We start from the raw sequence: 25,457 nt of genomic DNA, 5'->3' as shown, positions 1-25,457 counted from the left end.
GAGAACCGGGTATGCTGCTGGAGAGGGTCTGGGGGCTCTGAGGGGATTTGGGGGTGACACTGGAGAGGATCTGAGGGGGAGGCTTGAGAGGATCAAGGGACAGAGCTGAAGCAGAGTTGGGGTGATGCTGGGGGGGTCAGGATGGTGCTGGGGGGGTGAACAGGATGGTGTTGGGGGGATTAGGATGGTGCTGGAGGGGCCAGGATGATGCTGGGGAGGGTCAGGATGATGCTGGGGGGGTCAGGATGGTGTTGGGGGTACCAGGATGATGCTGAGGGGGTCAGGATGATGCTGGGGGGTCAGGATGGTGTTGGGGGGATTAGGATGATGCTGGAGGGGTCAGGATGATGCTGGGGGGTCAGGATGGTGCCGGGGGGCACCGAGGGTGGGCGATGGCTCTGCAGAGGGGGCACTAAAATGCCGGAGGGGCCGGGGGTGATGCTTGGGGCTGGGGTGAGAGGGGAATCGGGGCGGTACCGGGGGCGGTCAGGAGGGTCCTGGGGTGCTGCTCCAGGGCAGTTCCGGGGTGGGGGGCACTGAACGCTGAAGGGAATGGGGGTGGGTTGGGGGTAACCGGGGGTCAGCCGAGGACAGGCGCTGCAGGGAGCTGGGGGCAGCAGGAGGGTCCTGGGGACGTTTCGAAGGCGGAGGGGTCAGAGCCGGGCGGGGGGCGCTGGGGGCCGCAGGAAACCCGCCGGGCATCGCCCCTCCCGGCCCTGCCTCCTCCCCCTCCTCCTCCTCCTCCTCCTCCTCCTCCTCCTCCTGCTGCTGCTGCTGCCGCCGGCCTGGGCGGGGTTTGGCCCCGGCACCGGGCGATGCCGGAGCCGGTGTGAGCGGCACCGGCGCTGCAGCCGGCGGCCCCCCCTGGCCCCCACCCCGGGGGGGTGCCCGGGCCCAGCCATGCCCGCCGGCAGCAACGAGCCCGATGGCATCCTCAGCTACCAGGTGCGGGCTGGGGGGTGCCCGGTGCCCCCGGGCCGGCCGGAGGATGCTCCGTGGCTGCTTCACTGCGGCATTTCCGACCGAGGGGGGGGGGAAAGGGGAGCGGGGGGGCGGGGAGGGGAGGAATCTGCAAGGGGGGGGGCAAGGAGGGGGGGTGAAGGGCATCGCGGGGGGGGGGAGGTGTCCGTGAATTGGGGTGCGGGGGGTGTGGGGGTCCGGCCTTTGAAAGGGGGGGAGAGAGGGGCTCAAGGTGGGCGCAGGAGGGAGGGGAAGGGGGGGGAAGGGCACCTGCGTGGGGCCTGCTGGGGGGTCCTCGCCGGGCCCCCCCGGCTCCTCCTCTGCATCTGCATGTGCATGTGCCTCCCTCCCTCCTGCCCCCTCCCCCGATCGGCCCTTTGGAGAGGAGACAAAGGCCACTGTCCCCGCAGAGCCCCCCGCCACTGCCACCCATCACTGTCCCCCCCCCCCGTGTCACTGTCCCCACCGTCACTGCCACCCTGTCACTGTCCCCCCGTCACTGTTCGTCCTCCCTGTCAGTCCCACCCCATCACTGTCCCACATCACTGTCCCTCTGTCATTGTCCCCCACACTGTCCCTCTGTCATTTTCCCCCTGTCACTGTCCCCCCATCACTGTCCCCCATCACTGCCACCCCTCATCACTGTCCCCCATCACTGTCCCTCTGTCATTGTCCCCCTGTCACTGTCCCCCTGTCACTGCCACCCCCTCACTGTCCCCTGTCTGACCCCCGTCACTCTCCCCCTGTCACTGTCCTCCCCGTCAGTCCCACCCCATCACTGTCCCCCCATCACTGTCCCCCAGTCACTGTCCCCCATCCCTGTCCCCCACACTGTCCCCTGTCACTGTCCCCCGTCCCTGTCCCCTGTCCCAGCCCTGCCATTTGGGGTCTCAGGGGTTGTGCCCAGGGCAGGACGGGGCAGGGGACACCTGGGCTGTCCCCTCTTTCAGCGTCTCCTTGTCCCTGTCCCCCTGCCCTGCCCCCACAGGGGCGGCCAGAGCTGCTCTGGGTGACCACGGCAGGCGGGAATTAATTAATGAGAGGCTGGGAATTAATGAATCTGCCCGGACATGACAGCGTGAACGGAGTTTCTGTCCCCCTGCCCTGGTGACCATCGTGTCCTGGCGATGTCCTGGCTGTGACCCTCCCCAGCCCCATTTTGGGGGTCCGAGACCTGTCCCCTCCCCCAGTGCCAGCCAGAGGGGTCCCTGGGGGTGACACGGCCCGGGGGACCCCAGGGCTTTGTGCAGCAGGAGGGAGATGGTGAGGGGTGAGGGGGGGTCTCTCTGCCACCTCAGCAGTCCCCAGGTCCCCCCTGTCACCCTCATCCCATCAGAACAGTGTGTCAGTTGTTAATTAATTATTAATTAATTGATGTCACTCACCTCTGTCTTGGTGAGTGACATCAATCCTCCCAAGCGCTGCTGGTGGCTGCTCCTGGTGTGCCCTGGGCTGGGGGCCAAGGGGGCTCAGGGCTGCTCCTGAGCCTCTGCTTGGGGCTTTTCCTCCTCCTCAATTACCCCAAAACACCCCCAGAGCAGGAGCTTTTCTTCCCTAACCTGAGGAGTTGCAGGGAGTCGGGGAAACTGAGGCAGAACCCCCAGAGATCTCTCTGGGGGACACAAAATCCCAACAAAATATGGATTTGGAGAAGGGGACAGGACACACTGAGCTGGTGACATGGAGGGGGATGGAAATGGGTTTTCCTGCCTTGCTCCAGCCATTCCTGATTTCATTCCTAGTAGCAACAATTCCTTTCAGTCTCCCCTGAAAACAACTCCCAGGCAGCCAAATTGAGGTTTTTCCTTAGAAAACAGCAAATTGAAACAACTCTGGCTGCTCTGAGACTCCAGGCTGAGCGATGCCAAGCTCAGCATCCCCTTCCCAGCCCAGTTTGGATGATTTGATGGTTCCCAGGCTGTTGGCAGTGGAGAGGATGGAGAGGCAAGGCTGGCACCCATCCAGGCATCCTGGGATAACCCCTGCTGTGGAGCCATCCCCTTCCTGCTCCATCCCAACCCCAACCCACGGCTCCACGGCCATAAATCCTCAAATGCCCCGAATGTCCTCGGGGAACAGCCCCTCCCAGTCTGAGTGCCCGGACTGGGGCAGTTTGGAGGGGGAGCCTTTCCCTCGGTGTGATTTCGGGATGTCAGAGCATCCCTGGACCCACAGGTGCCCACCTGCCCCTCCTAAAGCTCCTGGAGCCTCAATCCTGGTTAATAACCCGCAGTGGGGCTCCGAGCTTGGATTTTCCCTGGCCAGCCCTCGGTGTCACCTTCCCCGGCCGGGTCATTTGACACCCGGGTCACCTTTCCGGGCAGGTGACCTTTGAGTCCGCGGCGCCGGGAGGGAGCTCATTAAAGCAAACGAGTCTGGAGGATGGAGAAGCCGGATTAGGGTTCTGGGGAAGTCAGGCAGAGCTGGAGAGCGAGGAGAGGGAAAATGGGGCTTGTCCAGAGCCTCTGTCCCGTGGCAGGACTGGCTCTGGCTGATGAGGATCCCCCAAGGGATGGGGCTTGTGCCAAAGCGAGACCTTTCAGGAATTCTCTGACTTTCTGCAGGAAATTTGGATGGAAACCAGCCCTGCCCATGATGTTTCTTTTCCTGACAGTTTGTACCTCACTTGTTCTTTGGAATTCAGGTTTAAAATCCACCCAAATGCTGATTGTCCTTTCCCGGGCAGGATGTGGTGTTTTCACCCCATTTCACAGAATTTTCCATAAACCAGAGCTGGATTCTTCCCCTCCACTGTGTTTTCTGAGTGTGCAGAGTTTTGGAGAGTGTAAATAATCCCTGGGTTGGCACCCTGGATTCTGATCCTGTCCCTTTTTGTCTCTGGAGCTGAGGGACACTGGGTGCCACCTTGTCCTGAGGGAATCTGACCCCCTGATCCATCCAGAGTCCCCCAAAACCGGGGACTGACACGAGGATGAAGGGATGGCCTGAATGGGAAGGGACCCACGAGGTCACAGCAGTGACAAAGTGACCCTTTCTGGGAGAATCCCAGGGGCTCTGCTGGGGGCTGGGATCCCCCTGATGGAGGGAAAACTCCCCCAAATCCTGCTGGTGCAGGAGGCGAGGTTTGACAAAGTGCATTTTTGGGGAGAAAGAGGCTGCCTGTGTCACCAACGGGAGGTTTGAATCTGCCCCTCCCAAATCCCTGTTTACTCCCACTGCCACAGCGGTGCTCAAATTTGCCATTTAATTAAAACTCCCATTTTAAATTGTGATTTATGCTGCCCATTCACCCCATGCCTTTTCCAGGGTTGGGGTTTAGTCCCTTTTGGTGGCTCTGGAGGGAGCAGGGTGCTGGGAAGGGCAGGAGGGTGGTGATGGATGTCACTGGAGCGAGGACAGAGAGCCACTGGCGCAGGAAAATCCAGCTGCTGGGCAACCTGGGGAGGGCAACTCCAGGAGCAGGCAGAGGGAGCGACAGTGAACTCTGGAATTAGTGCTCAGGGACCAGCAGTCATTCACAGCAGGAATGTTTGCTCCTCTTCCTCATCAAACTCACCAGTGCCTGGGAGGGACCAGAAGGTTTTCCATCCGTTGGTTAAAGTGGGAATTTGGGGGAGCAGATTCCCCCAAATCCAGTTGTTCCAGCTGAAATCATAACCCATTATTTACTCTCCATTTTCCAATAACCTCATGGCACCATTATCAATCCAAGGGCAGCGTCTGCCCAGTGGTGTTGGAAACTTTCCTTACAGATTGCACCTGTGGCTGCTCTGAGCTGGTTCCCTGGGCACAGGGGAGCTCTTGCTCCTGGAATTTCATGCAGCAGCCCCACCAGTTCCCCCAGTTCCCTCAGGATTTTGCTCCTTTTCCACCTTCACTTTCAGGAATTGAAATCTGGGTGTGGTTTTTGTTGTTTGAATCATTTTTGGTCTCTGTGATGGCATCAAGGCGAGGTTGAACCTCATCCACTCAGTCATCCCAAAACTTCTCTTTGAGCCTTTAAATGAGGAATAATTGGGAAACTGATGGAAAATATGGGTTGTTGGGCATGCAGGGTGTTTGTTTGCACAGATGATGGGATTTTGGTTTTCTTGGATTGTCTAGGAGCACAAGGAAGGGGAAGGTGAGCAGTGGTGATTCTTTCCTTTAGTATTTGAAGCATAAAATAATCATGGAATGGTTTGGGTTGGAAAACCCTCAGACCATCCTGCTCCACCCCTCTTCCATAGACGGGGATACTTCCCACGAGCCCAGGTTGCTCAGAAATCTCAATTAAAAGATGAAAAATGCTGTTTTCCATGGAGAACTCGCACCAAGGCGAGCCCGGGCCTCTGCAGGACCTTGAAGGCTTTTGGAGGTCATTGGTGTCCATGTCCTGTGGCCAAGAGCCACCCAGGGAGTCCTGCAGGAGCCACTCTGGGACCAACAGTGGCTCTTTTCCCCCTGTGTATTTTTTCTTTTTTACGAAAGGAACCACAAAAAGAAAGCAGGCAGTTGGTTGGGTATTTTTAGGTCTGAAGTGCTCAAATTTGGGTCTGAAGTCCCTCTCCCCCCATAGTAACCCTTCCAGACTCCCATCGTGTACAATGTGGATGGGTTTATTTGGGATTGGGAAAAGAACCTTCCACAGGTCCTTGTTTCTTGGGCTTTGCCTGGAGGAGAAGCTGTGATGCTCATGGAATGGCGGGTGGACTGGGAGGGTGGAGGCAGCTCCACAGACCCATCCCCAAATTTTCCCTTCTTCTCCTTGTTAGAGACACGACGAGGAGGCCGTGATTGACCAGGGCAGGACGAGCAACGTGGTCAACATCCACTATGAGAAGGAGGAGCTGGAAGGTGAGATCCTGCTGGGATCCTGCAGGGCTCCTGCTGGGCTCCTGCTGGGATCCTGCTGAGATCCTGCAGGGATCCTGCTGGGTTCCTGCTGAGATCCTGCTGGGGGATCATAATGGGATCCTGCTGGGCTCCTGCTGGGCTCCTGCTGAGATCCTGCTGGGGGATCATGATGGGATTCTGCTGGGTTCCTGCTGGGCTACTGCTGAGATCCTGCTGGGGGATCATGATGGGATTCTGCTGGGTTCCTGCTGGGCTACTGCTGAGATCCTGCTGAGCTCCTGCTGGGTTCCTGCTGAGATCCTGCTGGGTTCCTGCTGAGATCCTGCTGGGATCCTGCTGAGATCCTGCTGGGATCCTGCTGGGTGATCCTGCTGGGATCCTGCTGAGATCCTGCTGGGTTCCTGCTGAGATCCTGCTGGTGGATAATGATGGGATCCTGCTGAGATCCTGCAGGGATCCTGCTGGGTTCCTGCTGAGATCCTGCAGGGATCCTGCTGGGGGATCCTGCTGGGATCCTGCTGGGATCCTGCTGGGATCCTGCTGGGTTCCTGCTGAGATCTTGCAGGGATCCTGCTGGGGGATCATAATGGGATCCTGCTGAGATCCTGCTGGGTTCCTGCTGGGATTCTGTTGGGTTCCTGCTGGGTTCCTGCAGGGATCCTGCTGAGATCCTGCTGAGATTCTGTTGGGTTCCTGCTGAGATCCTGCTGGGATCCTGCTGAGATCCTGCTGGGGGAATCATGATGGGATCCTGCTGGGATCCTGCTGAGATCCTGCTGGGATTCTGCTGGGAGATTGTGATGGGATCCTGCTGGGATCCTGCTGGGATTCTGCTGAGATCCTGCTGGGGGATCATGATGGGATCCTGCTGGGATCCTGCTGGGAGATTGTGATGGGATCCTGCTGGGTTCCTGCTGGGTTCCTGCTGGGTTCCTGCTGGGATCCTGCTGGGATCCTGCTGGGATCCTGCTGGGTTTCTGCAGGGATCTTGCTGGGATCCTGCTGAGATCCTGCTGGGTTCCTGCTGGGATCCTGCTGAGATCCTGCTGGGATCCTGCTGGGTTTCTGCAGGGATCATGCTGGAATCCTGCTGAGATCCTGCTGGAGGAGCCACCAGGCCCTGGTTAAAAAGAAAAGTCCCTGCAATGTCCCTTGCCTGGTGTCACATCAAGGGCAGCAAAACCTGTTGTGGTTCTTGCTTAAACGACAAATTATTGATTTGTTTTTTAATGTGATGGCTTTTAAAGCCCTGGTGGAGGCCCCGGTGAGAAATGTGTCCATGGGGTTGGATAATTCCCATCTGCTTTTCCCACAGCAGCTGCTCCTGGCTTGGAGAGGGCAGGAGAATCATTTGATGTGGTGCAGAGTCCCTGTTTTCCTCCTGGAGTTCATTGTCATGGGGCTCCTTTTATCTTTCCTTGTCACCTTCTGCCACAAAAAGATTTCAAAACTATAATTATTGTATTATCTCCTGTTTAATGAGCAAATCTGAGGGTTGGTGGTGGTGGTGTTGTCCAGCCCAAGCTGGAATTCGAGAAGGGTTTTGTTGCTCTCAGGGCATATTTAGGTGACCCCAAACCATCCATTGGTGTAAAGCCTGAGTAAAACAGGCTTGGAAAAAAGGACAAGTCTGTGGGAGTCAGGGATTCGCTGACATTTACATGGAGGGAAGTCGCTGTGGGATTTCTGGGGTGTCCTGTGGGTCCTGGATGAACCTTGCAGGTCCCTTTCCACTGAGAAGCTTCCCTGGCTCCTCCTGGGGTGGCTGAGCCCCCAATCGTTGCCACCTCCCCGTTTTCCCAGGCCACCGGACCCTGTACGTGGGCGTGCGGATGCCGCTGGTGCGCCAGGGCCACCGGCACCACCGCGCCCACAGCCAGAAGCACCGGAAGCGGGAGCGGGAGAAGGAGCCGGTGCCCGCTGAGCAGGGATACCACTGTAAGTCCTGCTGGGGTGGCCACCACGGCACTTCCCAGCCAGGTCCCTGTGGGCACTTTGTGGGGCTGTTCTACCGAGGAAAAGTGGGTTTTTGTTTTTAGCAAGACTTCCCTTTTCCCAAACTTTTCTCTGGTTTTGGAGTTAAATCCATAATGATTTTGGGATCCTGGTGTAAAAGTGGAGGTGTGGGGAAGGAAAGCAGCCCATCCTTATGGAGCCTGGGATGGAGGCTCCACCTTCCCTGTGAGAGCCCAGAGGGAGCCGTGGGAGAGGGGCCAGCATTTATGGCTGGACTGGTCCCAGTGTGATGCCACTGGAATGTGAGCATGCCAGGAAGGATCCAGGCTCAGTAATGGGATGGGGATCTCCTCCTGTCCCCAGACACCCCATCCCAGCGGGTGCAGTTCATCCTGGGCACGGAGGAGGACGAGCAGCACGTCCCCCATGACTTGTTCACGGAACTGGATGAGATCTGTGTGAAGGAGGGCGAAGATGCCGAGTGGAAGGAGACAGCCAGGTAAATAAATCCCTGGGATTTATTTGGGAATGGCAGGAAGCTGGGTCAGAAGAGGTTTAGGTTGGAACCTGGTTCTTCCCCTACTGGAACAGCTCCCCAGGGAATGGCCACAGCCCCAAGGCTGCCAGAGCTCCAGGAGCATTTGGACAAAGCTCTCTGGGACAAGGTGGGATTTTGGGGTGTCTGGGCAGGGCCAGGGATTGGACTTGATGATCTTTGTTGGTCTCTTCCCAGTTAGGAGATTCCATGGTTCTAGAGGTCAGGAAATGCTTGGACATTGGGGTTTGGGGATCAGTGGGATTTTCAGGGTTATCCTGGGCCAGAAGTTGGACTTGATGGTCATCATGGGTCCCTTCTAATTCCAGAGTTTCCATGAGCGTGTGATCCTCATAGGTCCCTCCCACCTCTGCACATTCCATGATTCCATGTTTCCAGAGGTCAGGGACAGCTCTAAGTGGGATTGTTGGGATGTCCTGCACAGGGCCAGGGGCTGCACTCTGTGATCCTTGTGGGTCCCTTCCAGCTGAGGGCATTCCAGGATTCCGTGATCCCTGCTGCCAGCTGCGGTGGCAGAGGAGTCCCTGTTCCCTGGGACGAGGAACTTTCCCAGCTGCAGGAACCTCCTCCAGCCACTCCACACTTTTATCCGAGAGGCTACGGGGCTGGAGCTCGTTTTTCCTGGCTGATCCCACCCCAAATCCACAGGTGGCTGAAGTTTGAGGAGGACGTGGAGGACGGGGGCGAGCGCTGGAGCAAACCCTACGTGGCCACGCTGTCCCTGCACAGCCTCTTCGAGCTGCGCAGCTGCATCATCAACGGGACCGTGCTGCTGGACGTGCGCGCCACCAGCGTCGAGGACATCGCCGGTACCGTGGGGAGAATCCAGGGAAATCCTGTCCTGGGGCTGGGGCTCCCAGCTGGCCTGGTGGGGTTCCAGGGTGGGAGTGGGGTTTGGGTGTGCAGCTCTTGCTGGCAATGTGTGGTCCTTTGGAAAGTGATTTTTGGGTTGGAGAGAGACTGGAGCAAAGTTCTGCGGGAAAAAGGAGAATATTCTGCAGGAAAAAGGAGAATGTTCTGCAGTAAAAGGGAGAATGTTCTGCATCAAAAAAGAGAATATTCTGTAGAAAAAAGGAGAATGTTCTGCAGGAAAAAAGAGAATATTCTGCAGTAAAAGGAGAATATTCTGCAGGAAAAAGGAGAACGTTCTGCAGGAAAAAGGAGAATATTCTGCAGTTAAAGGAGATTATTCCACAGTAAAAAGGAGAATATTCTGTAGTAAAAAGGAGAATATTCAGCAGTAAAAGAAGAATTTTCCACAGTAAAAAGGAGAATATTCTGCAGCAAAGAAGGGGAACGTCCTGCACATTTTTGAGTATTTTGGGACCTGGCTCTTTGACTCCCCCTAAGAGCTGACCCTTGTTCAGTAATGACTCGCTCCAAGCCATTTCCTCCCATCACTCTGATTTCATTTTCCCTTCACACGCCGGGGTTCAGGGCTTTAAGGGCAGAGTGGCTGTGGCAGGGCAGGCTCATGCTCTGACCTCTGTCCCTGTCCCACCAGACCTGATCCTGGCCCAGCAGGAGCCGTCGCCGGAGTTCGACGAGCGCACGCGGGCCAAGGTGCGGGAGGTGCTGCTGAAGAAGCACCACCACCAGAACGAGAGGAAAAGGAACAACCTCCTGCCCATCGTGCGCTCCTTTGCTGATGTCAGCAAGAAACAGGACCTGCACCTGCTTGAGAAGCCAGGTGAGGCTCTGTGGGGTGTGGAGCCAGGTGAGCTTCTGTAGGGGTTTGGAGTCAAGTGAGGTTCTGCAGGGGTTTGGGGCCTGGTGAGGTTCTGCAGGGCTTGGAGTCAGGTGAGGCTCTGTGGGGTTTGGAGCCAGGTGAGGTTCTGCAGGGTTTGGAGGCACTGAGGTTCTGTAGGGTATGGAACCAGGTGAGGTTCTGTGGGTTTTGGAGTCAAGTGAGGTTCTGCAGGCGTTTGTAGCCAGGTGAGGTTCTGTGTGGTTTGCAGCCAGGTAAGTTTCTGTAGGGTTTGGAGCCAGATAAGATCCTGCAGGAGTTTGGAGCCAGGTGATGTTCTGCAGGGTTTGGGGCCAGGTGAGGTTCTGCAGGGTTTGGGGCCAGGTGAGGTTCTGTGGGACTTTGAATCAGGTGAGGTTCTGTGGGGTTTGGAGCCAGGTGAGGTTCTGCAAGGTATGGAGGCAGATGAGGTTCTTCAGGGTTTGGTATAAAGTGAGTTTCTGTGGGATTTGGAGTCAAGTGATGTTCTGCAGGGGTTTGCAGTCAGGTGAGTTCTGCGGGTTATGGAACCAGGTGAGGTTCTGTGTGGTTTGCAGCCAGGTAAGTTTCTGTAGGGTTTGGAACCAGGTGAGGTTCTGCAAGGTTTGGAGGCAGGTGAGGTTCTGCAGGGTTTGCAGCCACCAGATGAGGTCTTCCAGGGCTTGGAGCCTGGTGTAGTTCTGTGTGGTTTGGAACCAGATGGGGTTCTGTGTGGTTTGGAGCCAGGTGAGGTTCTTTAGGATTTGGAGCCAGGTGAGATCCTGCAGGGGTTTGGAGCTGGTGAGATTCTGTGCGGTTTGGAGCCAAGTGAGGTTCTGCAGCTACCAGGTGAGGTCCCTCAGGGCTTGGAGCCTGGTGAGGTTTTTGCCAGGTTTTAGCACCAGCTGGAGTTTTCTGCCAGGCTTTACCACAAGGTGAAGGTTTCTCCAGGGATTTGGCACCAGGTGAGGGTTCCTGCCAGTTTTCAGCACCAGGTGAGGGTTTCTGGAGGATATTGTCACTGGGTGAAGGTTTCTGTCAGATTTGGCACCAGCTGAAGGTTTCTATCAGGATTTGGCACCACGTGATGTTTTCTCCAGGAATTTGCACTGGGTGAAGTTTTCTCCCAAGGCTTTAGCACCAGGTGAGGTCTTCTGCCTGTCTTTGGCCTGAGGTGAAGGTTTCTCCAGGGATTTGACACTGGCTGAAGGTTTGTCCAGGTGTTGGCACCAGATGGGGGTTTCTGGATTACTTTGTCCCCATATGACTTGTTCTGGCAAATAACAAACATCCCAACTCCTCTTTCCTCCCTTTCTGAGTGTCTTTCTCTTCCCTCCCAGCCCAAACCCTCACCCCTCACCCTTCTCCCACCACTGCAGAAGCTAAAAATGGGGTGACCCCTGAGACCAGTGCCATGGACCTGAGCAAGGTGAGACCCCTGCACCTCTCCCACTCCTCCAGGGGGGTGAGAGAGACTCCGGGGGGTCCTGAGGGCTTTGTTTTTGGGGGATTCCCTGAGAATGGCTGGTCCTGCCCAGGCGGAGCTACACTTCATGAAGAAGATCCCCAGTGGAGCAGAGGCGTCCAACGTGCTGGTGGGAGAGCTGGATTTCCTCCACCAGCCCCTCGTGGCCTTTGTCCGCCTGACCCCGGCTGTGCTCCTGTCGGGAATGACAGAAGTTCCCATCCCAACAAGGTCTGAAGGAAAAGCAGAGTTTTATTTTAAAAAACCCCAAACCCACCCGAAATCGCCCCATGATTTGGGGCCCAAGGGAACAAGTGGGAGCTGCATGTTTCTCCCATGCTGCTCCTCACCTTCCTCCCTTCCCTGCTGGATCTTTGAAACCTATGGACTAATTTCAATGAAATTGGCCCTAAAATGAGAATTGTGATTGGTTTTGGTGAGCAATTCAACCCATGGAGGAGGCAGGGAGCCAACATGTTTCCCCTTGAGGTCCCAGGGGTTTCCCTGGGTGCTCTTGGAGTGAAGCCACATTCCCCTCTCTCAGTTTGGTTTTCCTTGTCCAGGTTCCTGTTTGTTCTGCTGGGGCCAGGAGGAAAAGCCCATCAGTACCACGAGATCGGCAGGTCCATGGCCACCACCATGACGGATGAGGTGTGATGAGATAAGAGGGATCTCGGGGTCACTTCTGGGGTTCTTCACCATTCCCTGTCCCTAGAGCAGCGAGGAAGAGGATTTGCTGTCCCAGCCCTTCACTCACACCCCAAACCAGGCAGATTTACATCACCCCAAATCCTGGGAGCTGAAATCCCCTCTGGGTGCATCCTACACCCCATCCTTCCCTACGGGGTACCCAGGACGTTGTCCCCAGTGGTGGCATTGCCCGAGCCAGAAGAACTTCTCCCCTTTAAGGCAGCATCTCCAGTGTGGCTATGGAGGGCAGGGCTGAAATCCCACCCGGGATTCATCCTGCACCTCATCCTCCCCACGTCCAGGGCTGGCACCATCCCAGGGCTGGCATTGCCAGGGTGGTAGAACTTCTCCTCAAAGCCGTGAGGGACAGTGACCTCATGGAGGAGATGATTACAAGCACCACAATGCCCAGATTCTTCTTGCTGGGGGAACATTTCCAGCTGCCATTTCCAGCAGGAGATTTGGCACCAGCTGAAGGTTTCTGTCAGGACTTGGCACCAAGTGATGTTTTCTCCAGGAATTTGCACTGGGTGAAGTTTTCTCCCAGAACGTTTCCAGCTGCCATTTCCAGCAGGGGATTTGGGGAAGATGATCCTGCCATAGCCAAAGGGGAGCTGCCCAGGTGAGGACACCTGGGGTGGGTTGTGCCCTCACCTGGGGGTCTCCTCTGGGCAGGTTTTCCACGATGTTGCCTACAAAGCCAAGGACCGGGCTGACCTCGTGGCTGGCATCGACGAGTTCCTGGATCAGGTCACGGTGTTGCCACCAGGAGAGTGGGACCCATCCATCCGAATCGAGCCCCCCAAAAACGTCCCCTCCCAGGTGGGTGCTGCAAGGGGAAAGGCAGCACAACACCCCAAATTCTGGTAAACTTGGAATTCCCAGTTTGGCACAGCCACACCCAGGCCAGGAGCACAACAAGCTGGTTGTTGATAAAATACCTGAACAATGCCAGTTTTGAGCTGAATTCCGTGCTCACAGGAAAAGAGGAAGATGCCAGGAGCTCTGGATGAGAGTTCTTCCCACAGCAAACCAGAGAAACACAGCGGTCCTGAACTGGAGCGGACTGGGAGGTGGGAGCTCTCCCAGTTTGGGGCCGCCTTCTGTTTTGCACCCAAAATCTGAGCAGGCACCTCCCCTTCCAGCAGCTTTTGGGGTCACCTGGTTCAGTGGAAGGGCTGCATGTCCTTGGTCCCCTGGGCTGGGCAGAGGGGATGTCTGGGCAGGGGGGAGATCTGGGCAGGGGGGACACCTGGACAAGGAGGAGGTTTGGGAAGGTGGGAGATCTGGGCAGGGAGGAGGTCTGGGCAGGGAGGTCTGGAAAGGTGGAAGATCTGGGCAGGGGGGACACCTGGGCAGTGAGAAGGTCTGGGAAGGTGTGAGTTCTGGACAAGGAGGAGGTCTGGGAAGGTGGGAGATCTGGGCAGGGGGGACACCTGGGCAGGTGGGCCCAGCCCCAGCATCAACACACTGGGGTTTCCTGGCTTTGGAGTGGGGACAGGTCTGGAAACACCTCCAGGTGAAGACATTTTCTGGCCAAAGGAAACCAAACATGATCTCCCAAGAGAACAGCCTGGTCTTCCCTCCCTGCAGGCTCTTTGGAGGTCTGGTGCTGGACGTGAAGCGCAAGGCGCCGTGGTTCTGGAGTGACTTCAGGGACGGTCTGAGCCTGCAGTGCCTGGCGTCCTTCCTGTTCCTTTACTGTGCCTGCATGTCCCCCGTCATCACCTTCGGGGGACTGCTGGGGGAGGCAACCCACGGCCACATTGTGAGCTCCTGTCTCTGTAGGGAGCGCGGGGAGGGGGGAACGCCCCAGAAGGACCCCCTGGACTGGTGGGAAGTGTCCCTGCTCGTGGGGAGTGTTTGGAGCCCAAACCAGCCCCTGCCAACCCAACCCGCTCCATAACCTAGGAAATCCTTTTGCTGCTGTGAACTTCCTTTGGGTTTTCTGGGGGGAGTTTATCCCGAATGATTGATTTACTCCCTGCTCCCTCTCTTCCCTGCCAGAGTGCCATGGAGTCACTGCTGGGAGCATCCATGACGGGCGTGGTTTATTCTCTCTTTGCTGGCCAACCCCTCACCATCCTCGGCAGCACTGGACCTGTCCTGGTCTTTGAGAAGATTCTCTACAAATTCTGCAAGTGAGATGTTTGTCTTCTGTTCTTCTGGGGGAAATACTTTTTTTTCTTGGGCAGGGAGAAGATATTTTTCTTCTCATTTTCTCGGTGGGATTTGTCAGATTTAAGTTGTTTGCTGGGTCACAGAGGTCTCCTGCTGCTGCTGTCGCACAGGAAGGGTGAGAGTCCTTGGGCTTGGGAGTAATTTGGGATTTTTGGCTTGGGGTAATTTTGGGATTTTAGGGTTGTAATGAAACAGTGGGAGGAGGAGGAACCAGAGGCTCTGGATGGATGCCCAAGGAAGGTGAGACAAATCCCTCTGGTTTGGGAGTGACAGAGGGTTTGTTTTCCACTGAGTACAAAACTTTTAAACCCGGTTTTTGTTGGAAGAAGAAATAGATTTTGCCCAAATATCCATGTAGTTCAATTGGAGTATTTTGAGTTTTGGGGATTTTATTGAACAAGTAGGAGCTTTTCCTGAGAAATAGCTCTTTTCTGTGACAGTCCTTTCATCTTGGTGACTTTGGTGTGGGATTCCAAAGTTTAATTCCCTCTCACTGGAATTAAACTTCCCATTCACCCCCAAGCTGACTGTGGGTGACCAGGGCAAACCCAGCTGGTTTTGGTGTCGGGGCTCTGGGGGACATGGGAGAACCTTCCACAACCTCAACTGGCCTCCAAGGCATTAAGACAATGTTAATTAATGCTCATTAAACACTTGGCTTCTCCACCTGCACCCTGCAACCTCAAGGACATGGAAACCTCAATTACCACCCGCAACCTCCACACCCACCCCCACTGCTCCTAATTTTCTCTGCAGAAAGGCTCGGCTCCGAGGCCTGTGCTGGCCTTTCCCCAGGAGGTTTTGTGGTTTTCCAGGGAATACACGCTCTCCTATCTGTCCCTGCGGACGTGCATCGGGCTCTGGACCGCGTTCTTCTGCGTGGTGCTGGTGGCCACGGACGCCAGCTGCCTGGTGTGCTACATCACCCGCTTCACCGAGGAGGCCTTCGCCTCCCTCATCTGCATCATCTTCATCTACGAGGCCCTGGAGAAGCTGAGCCACCTGCGGGAGACCTTCCCCGTGCACATGCACAGCAAGCTGGACCTCCTCACTATCTATTAGTGGGTGTTCTCCTCCTCGCCCCCAGCAGGTGCCTCTGGGCTCGTCCTGGCGCTGTTCCCTCAGCCCTGTCCTGGTTTCCCTCCTCCAGCTGTAAGTGTGAGCCCCCAGCTCATCCCAGCAACGAGACCCTGCGGTTCTGGCGGAGCAACGGGATCTCTGTGTCGGGAATCACCTGGGGAAACCTCACCGTGACCGTAAGTGCCCTGGGCCACCACTTCCTCAGGGAGGCCAGGGGCGTTCACGGTGCCAAAGCCACCATCCTCAGGTGACTTTGGGCTTCAAAGTGCTCTGACAAGTCCCTGCTTAAATCTCATGAGTACTTTGAGCCTGCTTGGTCCTGGGAAGGAGAGTCCAGGGGTGTCCAGCCCCCCTGGTCCAGCCCCCCTGGTCCAGCTCACTTTGTCCCCAACCTTGGGGATAAGAACTGTCCTCCTCAGCCGGGCTGTGGGACCTCAGTCAGGGTAAAGGGAGTGCTTTGATACCTGGAGCATTTGGAGGACTTAAGTTCCTGCCTGAAGGCAGTGATTGGCTCCCTTAATTGGTTCCAAATGACTCCAGGCCCTGCTGCCTGTAGGGTCTCACGTAAATTTGCATGTCTGAGCAGCCCCACAGGGATTGTCCCTGGAAGCAGAGCCCAGGTGTGGGACGGGGCTCTTTGGGACATCTCCAGCCCCTTTTGGCCTTGTCCTGAGAGCCCTGCTCTCTCTACAATTTGTCTCTTTTTCCCCCCATGGTTGTCCCAGCCCTCCTTCCCTCGTCCTTCTTTATCCTCAAATTTCCAGCTTTTCCTTCCCCTCCAATGTTTTCCTCAGCCATGGTGGAGCAGACGACATGCTGTGGGCCCATGGTGTCCCACCACATCCCGCCCCTGCTCCCCTCTGTGTAATTCCAGCTCCATGTGTCACTTGTTCAGCTCCTGCTGCCCATATTTACATTATATAAATATATAAATATTTTTGTTTATGTATCAACACCCACATATTTTATAAATATAATAATATTTATACTGTATATTTCTATTTATTTATATATTTAAATATATAAATATTTATATATTTATAATATACTGATATATTTAGAATATATTGATATATTCGTATTTATAACTTCTATGGCAGCTGCAGGGTCACAGATCTTGCACCAAGACCCTCAACCCCCCCCGTTCTCCTTGTTTTCCTCTGTGTCCCGATGCTCTGTTTCTCCAGGAATGTCGCTCTTTGCATGGGGAGTTCCATGGACCTGCCTGTGGACACAATGGCCCCTACGCGCCCAATGTCCTCTTCTGGTGCTGCATCCTCTTCTTCTCCACCTTTGTCCTGTCGAGTTTGTTGAAGAAGTTTAAAACCAGCCGTTACTTCCCAACCAGAGTAGGTAGAAGGTGGTGGCCCAGGACAGATTCCATGCTCCTTTCCCAAAATGCCATTCCTGGAGCACTGAGGGATTGGCCACCGCTCAGTCAGGCTGGGAAACGCCGACCTTGGATGTCCCTCCCTCGTTTCCATGAGTGCAGAGAGGTTGTGGCATTCCCCACCTGCCTCACGACCTGTTCCAGAGCGATGTTTTTTGGCTCAGGCAGTGGGAAATCAGCTCTTCCAGAGTTATTTATTTCTCTTTCCCTTCTGAGCATCGTTTTCTGGAGTGGCATTCGAATGAGGAGTTGCCATGGAAAAACAGGAATGAACGATGCCTCAGTGCCTTATTCCCATTTTACCCAGAAGCGTGGCACCTTTCCTCATTTTTAGTATTTTTGTTAATGTCTGAATTAAAATTTGAATTTTCCCCCTAATTAAACTCTTTCTACTGTCCCACGCCAGATCCCCAGATCTCCAACATGGCAGCAACGTCCACCCCAGGGAGTTGGCTGCATGTCCTCAGAGTGGAAGGATTTTAGGGATTAACCAGTCCCAACTCCCTGGGTGTCCCCAGGTTTCCCACCTTGTGTCCTGGCCCCTCTCAGCCCTGGTTTCTCGCCCCAGGTCCGATCCACAGTGAGTGACTTTGCTGTGTTCCTCACCATTGTCATCATGGTGCTCATCGACCTCGGGATCGGGATCCCGTCCCCCAAGCTCCAAGTCCCCCACGTGTTCAAGGTAACGGGGCTGGGGATTGGTGGAGAGGGCTTTTGGCACCTGAGGTGCCACCAGGTGATGCCAAGGCAGGGCTGGAGGAGGTGCTGGTGGTGGAACCATCTCCTCTTCAACATCCAAGAGCATCAATCCCCCTGGAAACCAGGGTACAGCCCCAAAACCAGACACTGGACAGGAGAACCATCTCCAGCAGGGCAGGGCTGGGCCGGAGGAGCTGCTGGTGGTGTGAGCTTCTGCCACATCCAAGTGCATTAATTCCTTCCTGTTGTTTGGGAAGAGAGCCCCAAAACCAGGGGAGAGGGGACTCTGGGACAGATGACACCAGCGCTGTGAAGCCCCCTGGGAGAGGGTGATACGAAGGGAAATGGGAAATGCTTGGACAAAGGGATGGAGTAGAACTGAGGCCAGGGAAGGGTTTGGGCTGGGGGCTGATCCTGCCCTGTGTTGCAGCCCACCAGGGACGACCGTGGGTGGCTCATCAGCCCCATTGGGCCCAACCCGTGGTGGACAGTGTTGGCCGCGCTCATCCCGGCCCTGCTCTGCACCATCCTCATCTTCATGGACCAGCAGATCACGGCCGTCATCGTCAACAGGAAGGAGCACAGGCTTAAGGTGAGGGGCTGCAGGGGTCACCCCTCCCCACCCCACTCAGGCTGTGGGGCTGGGACAAGCTCCTGTCCCAAATGCTTTGGGAAGGTTTGGGATAAGACCAGGCTGTGTGGCAGGAGCTCTCCTGGACACAGGGAGGGGATGGCAACTTTTGGGAGCAGCAAGTGAATATTGGAGTGTAGAAGGGTGGTGTTTTTTCAAATGTCAGTGGCAGCTGGGGAAGGGATCTCAATGAGCTCCAGGGATCACTCAGAGCCATGTCCTACCTACAAGTGGTGGGAATTTCTTTATGAATGAAAGAATAATACATTTTAAAATTATTTCTGAGAAGCAGAGGTGGTACAAACTTTCCAGACCCACTTTGTCTGATCCTGCCAGACTTTTGTGCAAGATGTCAAATCCACGTTTGATTCCAGTTCTTATTTCAAACCTTACTTAAATTTTCCAGAAGTTGGCTTGTGTTTGAGAGGGTTTGAGCCCCATCCTTGGTGTTGTCCTGGTCCCTGAGGGATGCTCCTGTTCCGTTTTTGCTCCCCAGAAAGGCTGTGGGTACCACCTGGACCTGTTCATGGTGGCCGTGATGCTGGGGGTGTGCTCGGTGATGGGGCTGCCCTGGTTCGTGGCCGCCACGGTCCTGTCCATCACCCACGTCAACAGCCTCAAGGTGGAGTCCGACTGCTCCGCGCCAGGCGAGCAGCCCAAGTTCTTGGGGATCCGGGAGCAGAGGGTCACTGGCCTGATGATCTTCGTGCTCATGGGCTGCTCCGTTTTCTTCACCTCTGTGCTCAAGGTGAGAGCGGGATGGAAACCCCCTGGTGACCCACAGGAGTTTGGGAGGGGGTGTGGAATTAGAGCCTCTCTCCCCCCAGGAGGTGATGCCAAAGACAGAATGGGAACTAGCCTCAGTGACTTCCAGCCCTTCAGACCCGGCTTGGGATGCTCAAGCCAAGCAAACAAAACAAATCCCTTAATTCCCAGGTGTCCTCCAGACCCTCTGTAGTGAGAGGGATCCTGGCTGGATCCCACCAAAGCTGGTCCATCCCTGCCCTTCTCAGCTGGATGGGAGAGAAAATAGACCAAAGTTTCATGGCTTGAGATAAGGACAGGGACAGATCGCACAAGAAAATAGGCTGGAATTAGGGAAATTAATCAAATTTACTACTGATAAAATCACAGCAGGATCAGAAAAGTAAAACCAAACCTTAAAATCTCTCTCCTCCTCTCCTCTCCTCTCCTCTCCTCTCCTCTCCTCTCCTCTCCTCTCCTCTCCTCTCCTCTCCTCTCCTCTCCTCTCCTCTCCTCTCCTCTCCTCTCCTCTCCTCTCCTCTCCTCTCCTCTCCTCTCCTCTCCTCTCTCCTCTCCTCTCCTCTCCTCTCCTCTCCTCTCCTCTCCTCTCCTCTCCTCTCCTCTCCTCTCCTCTCCTCTCCTCTCCTCTCCTCTCCTCTCCTCTCCTCTCCTCTCCTCTCCTCTCCTCTCCTCTCCTCTCCTCTCCTCTCCTCTCCTCTCCTCTCCTCTCCTCTCCTCTCCTCTCCTCTCCTCTCCTCTCCTCTCCTCTCCTCTCCTCTCCTCTCCTCTCCTCTCCTCTCCTCTCCTCTCCTCTCCTCTCCTCTCCTCTCCTCTCCTCTCCTCTCCTCTCCTCCCCTCCCCTCCCCTCCCCTCCCCCTCTCCCCCTCCCCTCCCCTCCCCTCCATCCCAGGGAGGCAGGATTGGGGGTTTCAGTCAGATCATCCCACATTGTTCCAGCTGCTCCTCAGGGAGAGGAGCCTTCCCCATCGGTCCCTCTCAGGGGAGACAGTTCTCCAGGAACTTCTCCAGGAACTGCTCCATCCTGAGTGCATCCCATGGGAGACAGCTCTCCCCAAACTGCTCCAGCATGGGTCCTTGCTCCTTGGCCAGCAGCAGGTCCATCCTGGAGCCAGCTGGAGCTGGATCTGCCAGCCATGGAAGAAACTTCCAGCAGCTTCTTACAGGGGCCATCCCTGCTCCCCAGACATGGCCACACAAACTCTACACATCCACCCCCACTATGGGTTAGAATTTAGCATTTTCAGAGAAGCAGGACTTTATTGGCTGCAGTTAACTTCCCCAGGAGCCTCGGAGGAGCCATTCCCAGGAGCTCAACACTCAGAATTCCCCCCACAGACTTCCCTGCCTGTTCTTCCCACCAAACAATCCCAGTTCTAGGCTCAGAGGAGACACAATCCCAGCTCCAGGCTCAGAGGAGACCCATTCCCAACTCCAGGCTCAAAGGAGATGTCACTTCCATGCATTCCCACAAGAGTTTTTTGAGATAATTTTTTACCCCCACAGGAGGTCTCAGATAGATGAAATGTGGTCCTGATGGATGAAATCCCCTCTTTGTCTCCAGCCTCTCTGGAAAAGAGGATTATTCTGATGAAATGAATCAAAAGATCAGGCTGACACAGAGAACAAAATCTGTGCTGGATAAAACCCAGCATGGGAAAGCTGGGAATCTTCAGGCAGTACCTGAGAAAGGAGTGGTGAGAGAGAGTGGCAATACTGCAAATGAAATTGAAAGCCATTAATTATTGCATTTTTTCCCCAGTTTATCCCAATGCCAGTGCTTTACGGGGTCTTTCTGTACATGGGGGTCTCGTCACTCCGAGGAATCCAGGTACAGCTGCTCCGGGGAATTTCCTCTCCCTGAAGGCCTTGGGATGGGAGAAAATGTCTCTGAGAGGAGGAAATTTAGGTGGTTTTTGTCAGGGACTGATGGGTGGAGGCTACGGAAGTTTTTAGGGCTGGGAGGGTCCAGTTCAGCACTGGAAGAACGTAGTTCAGCACTGGGAGGGCCCAGTTGGGCACTGGGAGAAGCAAGTTCAGTGCTGGGACAACCCAGTTCAGCACTGGGAGAGTCCAGTTCAGCACTGGGAGGGGCAGTTCAGCACTGGGAGGGGCAGTTCAGCACTCTCTGTTTCAGGCTTTAGGACAGGTTGGTGTTTGGTGATGGGAATTGGCAGAATTCAGTGTGAAGGGAAGGAAATTCCACCAGTGGGAATCCTTGCTGTGGGATTCCCTGGGCCAAGAGATGCTGACCAGAGAAAACCTGAAATAATTCAGAATGTGGTGGGCAAAGCCAGGTGGTTTTTGGATGGAGCAAAGGGAAAGCAGGTGCAGCTCCCAGGAGGAGCAGAAGGGGATCCCGGATTTCTCCTTGCTCCCAAAACCTCCACATCTCAGCAGCTGCAGGAGCTGTGGCAGTGCTCCCTTTTCCCTGCAGTTCTTCGACCGCCTGAAGCTGTTCTGGATGCCGGCCAAGCACCAGCCCGACTTCATCTACCTGCGGCATGTGCCCCTGCGCAAGGTGCACCTCTTCACCCTCATCCAGCTGCTCTGCCTCGTGCTGCTCTGGGCCATCAAAGCTTCCCGCGCTGCCATCATCTTCCCCATGATGGTGAGAGACGGCGTTCCCAGTGTTCCTTGTGTTCCCAGTGCTCCCAGTATTCCCAGTGGTTCCAGTATTCCCGGTGTTCCCGGAGTTCCCGGTGTTCCCGGAGTTCCCGGTGTTCCCTGTGTTCCCAGTGTTCCCTGTGTTCCCAGTGCTCCCAGTATTCCCAGTGATCCCAGTATTCCCAGTGTTACTGGTGTTCCTCGTATTCCCAGTATCCCTGGTGTTCCCAGTATTTCCAGTGCTCCCAGTATCCCCGGTGTTCCCAGTATTCCCAGTGTTCCCCGGTGTTCCCAGTATCCCCAGTGTTTCCAGTATTTCCAGTATCCCCGGTGTCCCCAGTGTTCCTGATGTGCCCAGTGTTCCCAGTGTTCCCAGTGTTCCCGGTGTTCCCAGTGTTCCCGGTGTTCCCAGTGTTCCTGGTGTTCCCAGCGTTCCTGGTGTTCCCAGCATTCCCAGTATCCCAGGTGTTCCCAGAATTCCCGGTGTTCCCAGTATTCCCAGTGTTCCCAGTGCTCCCAGTATTCCCAGTGCTCCCAATGTTCCCAAAGTTCCCAATATCCCCAGTGTTCCCAGTGTTCCCAGTGTTCTCAGTATCCCCGGTGTTCCGGTATTCCCGGTGTTCCCAATGTTCCCAGGTGTTCCCAGTATCCCCCGTGTTCCCAGTGTTCCCAAGTGTTCCCAAGTGTTCCCAGTATCCCAGGTATTCCCAGTGTTCCCAATATTCCCAGTATTCCCGGTGTTCCTGGTGTTCCTGGTGCTCCCGGCGCTCCTCACTGCTCCCGGTGCTCGCAGCCCTGGAGGGATGGGAAGCACCATCTCTGGCCTCACCCATCTTCCCTTTCCTTCCTGCAGGTTTTGGCTCTCGTTTTTGTCCGGAAAGTGATGGATTTCTGCTTCTCCAAGCGGGAGCTCAGCTTCCTGGATGACCTCATGCCAGAAAGCAAGAAGAAGAAGTTGGACGATGCCAAAAATGAAGCCAAAGAAGAGGAGGTAACGCCAGGAGCTGGGAATCTCCTCTGGGCTGTGAGATTCCCTATTCCTGTCACAGCTCATCCTTCGATCATGGAACTGTGGGGCCATGGAATGGGTAGGAATGGACATTAAAACCGTCCGGTGCCACCCCTGCTGTGGGCAGGGACATCTCCCACTATGCCAGGGTACTTCAGGCTCGTCCAGCCTGGCCTTGGGCACTGCCAGGCTGGGGAAGGATGGGGAATCCACAGCTCCTCTGGGCAGCAGCTGTTGGGGAACATCAGAACCGAGTCAAACAGATCTCAGCCTGGATCCCACATTCTGAACCTTTTTCCCTAAATTCTGAGAGAGTCTCACACTGGAACAGAGACATTGTTATGATTTTTAAATGAGCCTTATAATAAAAATAATTACTATATTTCTGTGAGGTTTTGCTCCCAGCAGTGTCACTAACCCCAAACACACCCACGGGGGAAGGTCTTTACCTGCTGCTAAAGGTGCTGTGGGTCAGAGGAGAGGGCAGCCTGCCAGGTTTTTACTGGAGTTTCATTTTCCCCATCTTGGATCAAGGAGAGAAAACCTGACTCGTCTCTTTTCAGGAGTCCCAGAAAATGATGGAAGCAGCTGCTGCGAATTCTGTTCAGCTGAAGCTGGGCAAGACCAGCAGGGTGGACACCCCAAAGCCCAGCAGTGACAGGTAAAGACCCCCCAGGTCAGGACCCCTGGCAGGATCAGTGGGAAGTGTTGGGCTCATGTTTCTCCACTTATTATTTCTCCATTTATCCCCAGTCATCTTAGTGGGAAAATCCCAATTTACTGGCAATTTAGGAGGTGATGGCAGAGCTCTGACCCCACATAGTGGCTGCATAATTCCTGTTTTATCCCAAAACTACATCACCAGTGGCATTCTGGGATCTGGAGACCCTTCTGCTCCCACCTGAGAGGTCGCAGGGGGAAACACCAGCTGTAGATCTGCAGCTCTGGGCCTTGATTCCCAAAATTCCTCACCCAGCCAAACCATCCTCACCAGCTGAGCTCCGGTTTTCCAGGCCCTCCTGTTCCTCTGGCTGCTGCCAATGCTCCTGGTGGGATCAGACCCATCCTCATGGAAAACCATCTGGAATATTCCTTGCAGGGCTGATCCTTCCGAGATCAACATTTCGGACGAGATGTCCAAGACCACGGTGTGGAAGGCTCTGACCATGAACACAGAAACGCTCTGAAGCCGGGAGGAAGGAGGTAAAGGCTCAGCTGTGGCGTGGCCTTGTGGGGACAGCACGTGCCCACGGCCTCCCTGCGCTCTGCCAGAGCTGCTGAGCAAGGGGCACGTTCCTGGGAACAGGCAGCAGGACCATGGCCACCAGCTCCTCTCTGCAGGGAAGGGTGGGAGCTGCACCTGGAATCCTGGGATCAGACTGGGAGCCTCCACCCAGAGAGGCTTTGAGGGGCTAGGGGCATCTCCAGAGCTGGAGAAGGGCTGGAGCAGCAGGAGGAAGGTCTGGAGAGCTCCTGAGGGAGCTGGGAAGGAGCTCAGCCTTTCCTCTTTCCTGGAGAAAAGGGCTCAGGAGGGACCCTGTGACTCTGCACAGCTCCTGACAGGAGGGGGCAGCTAGGGGGGTTTGGGATCTGCTCCTGGGGAACAGAAAGGAGGAAAGGGAATGGCCTCAAGTTGACTGGGGGAGGTTCAGGTGGATACTGGGGAAAATTCCTTCATGGAAATGTTGTCCAAGGCCTGGCACAGCTGCCCAGGTCAGGGATGGAGCCATCACCCCTGGAAGAGTTCCATAAACTTGGGTGTGGCGCCTGGGGACATGGCCAGTGGTGAACACGGTGGTTGACAGTTGGATTTGATGATCTTAAACACCTTTTCCAACCTGAACAACTCCATGGATCTCTGATTCTGGGTCTTCCACTGATGCTACCCCCCCGTTTCCCTCTTTTCCCCCCATCCCCACGTTTAGGCGCCTCGACGCTGCCGTCGAGGAGCAGGAAAGTGACTCAGGGATGTGTCAAGGCAGACACGGAGGAGCGGCTCGTTTCCCAGCCGAGGGGTCCCATAAAGCCATGCAGAGTTTCCCGTTCCCCGGGCTGCTGCGTCCCGGGGATCCGTGTTGTCCAGCCTCGTGTGTCCTCGTGTGTGTGTTGTGCAGTGGTGGAGGCTCCGCTACCGCTTCCCATCAGTTCTATTTTTTTAATCTCGAATTCCTCCTCTCCTTCCTTTCTTTTCTTTTCTTTTTTTTTTTTTCTTTTCCAAATATAAACTCTGAATGTACAAAACCATTCCCTGCTGGATCTGGCGCCTTCTCCTTCCTCACAGCCGGGGTTTTGGTCTGGTTTGGGATCCTCCTTTGGATAACTTCTGTCTCTTACTGATACAAGAGGGATGCTCTCCATGGTGGGGCAGCATTGGGAGCACCTCAGAAACTGGGATGAGCCACCCCTGAGCACTCAGGATAACACAAAGGAAAAGCTTCCTATGCTCCATTTTCACATCTTTTTTGAGGGTTGTTGTTGGGCTCTGCCACCAGCCTGAAAGCGGTAAAATCCAGAAATGTCCCTTTTTAGTCAGCTCCAAAATGACCATAAGGGAAGCTTAAAAATGAAATCGCTGGTGGTGGGAGCAGCCAGGTGAGATGTGGAGCTCTGCAGCCCCAGAACCCCCGCCCTTGTTCCTCCCCTTCCCTTCCTGTCACCTCCCTGGACTCTGGTTTTTCCTTCACTCTGTCCTTGCAAATCCTCTTTGGAGCTGGCAGGGAAGTGGGAAGTGCCTTTTCCTCCTCCTTTTCCCTGCTGTTTCACAGGGAGAGGCTGGGAAGCCCCGAAGGTCCTGAAGGTCCTCCCCACATCTGGGGGGCTTGGGGGGCTCTGGTGTCCCCCTGGGATGTGTGGCTGAGTCTAGGGGCTGTGGAGCTGGGAAGGGAGAACATTCCAGAGGAAAAGGTGCTCCCACAGCCCTTGGGAGGCTTGGAACACACTCCAGCCTCTTGGAATACGCAGCTGGGACA

General features: G+C 55.4%; 1 protein-coding gene across 1 annotated transcript; it reads left to right on the top strand.

The window, feature by feature from the left end:
• Window positions 1-760: 760 nt before the first annotated feature.
• SLC4A8 (solute carrier family 4 member 8) lies at window positions 761-24,729 on the top strand. The gene is made up of 25 exons (XM_064401018.1): window positions 761-945; window positions 5,676-5,757; window positions 7,561-7,695; window positions 8,077-8,212; window positions 8,918-9,078; window positions 9,774-9,959; window positions 11,315-11,403; window positions 11,513-11,670; window positions 12,003-12,090; window positions 12,805-12,951; window positions 13,111-13,202; window positions 13,723-13,897; window positions 14,137-14,270; window positions 15,126-15,371; window positions 15,461-15,566; window positions 16,578-16,739; window positions 17,349-17,462; window positions 17,910-18,071; window positions 18,607-18,858; window positions 20,635-20,703; window positions 21,310-21,483; window positions 22,333-22,470; window positions 23,052-23,149; window positions 23,588-23,691; window positions 24,414-24,729. The coding sequence occupies exons 1-24, from the start codon at window positions 901-903 to the stop codon at window positions 23,673-23,675; spliced, it is 3,237 nt and encodes a 1,078-aa protein (XP_064257088.1). The 5' UTR covers window positions 761-900; the 3' UTR covers window positions 23,676-23,691; window positions 24,414-24,729.
• The last annotated feature ends 728 nt before the right edge of the window (window positions 24,730-25,457 follow it).

Source organism: Passer domesticus, chromosome 31, assembly GCF_036417665.1.
Source record: "Passer domesticus isolate bPasDom1 chromosome 31, bPasDom1.hap1, whole genome shotgun sequence".
Classification (NCBI taxonomy): domain Eukaryota; kingdom Metazoa; phylum Chordata; class Aves; order Passeriformes; family Passeridae; genus Passer; species Passer domesticus.
This window is presented reverse-complemented; position numbering and strand designations above follow the sequence as displayed.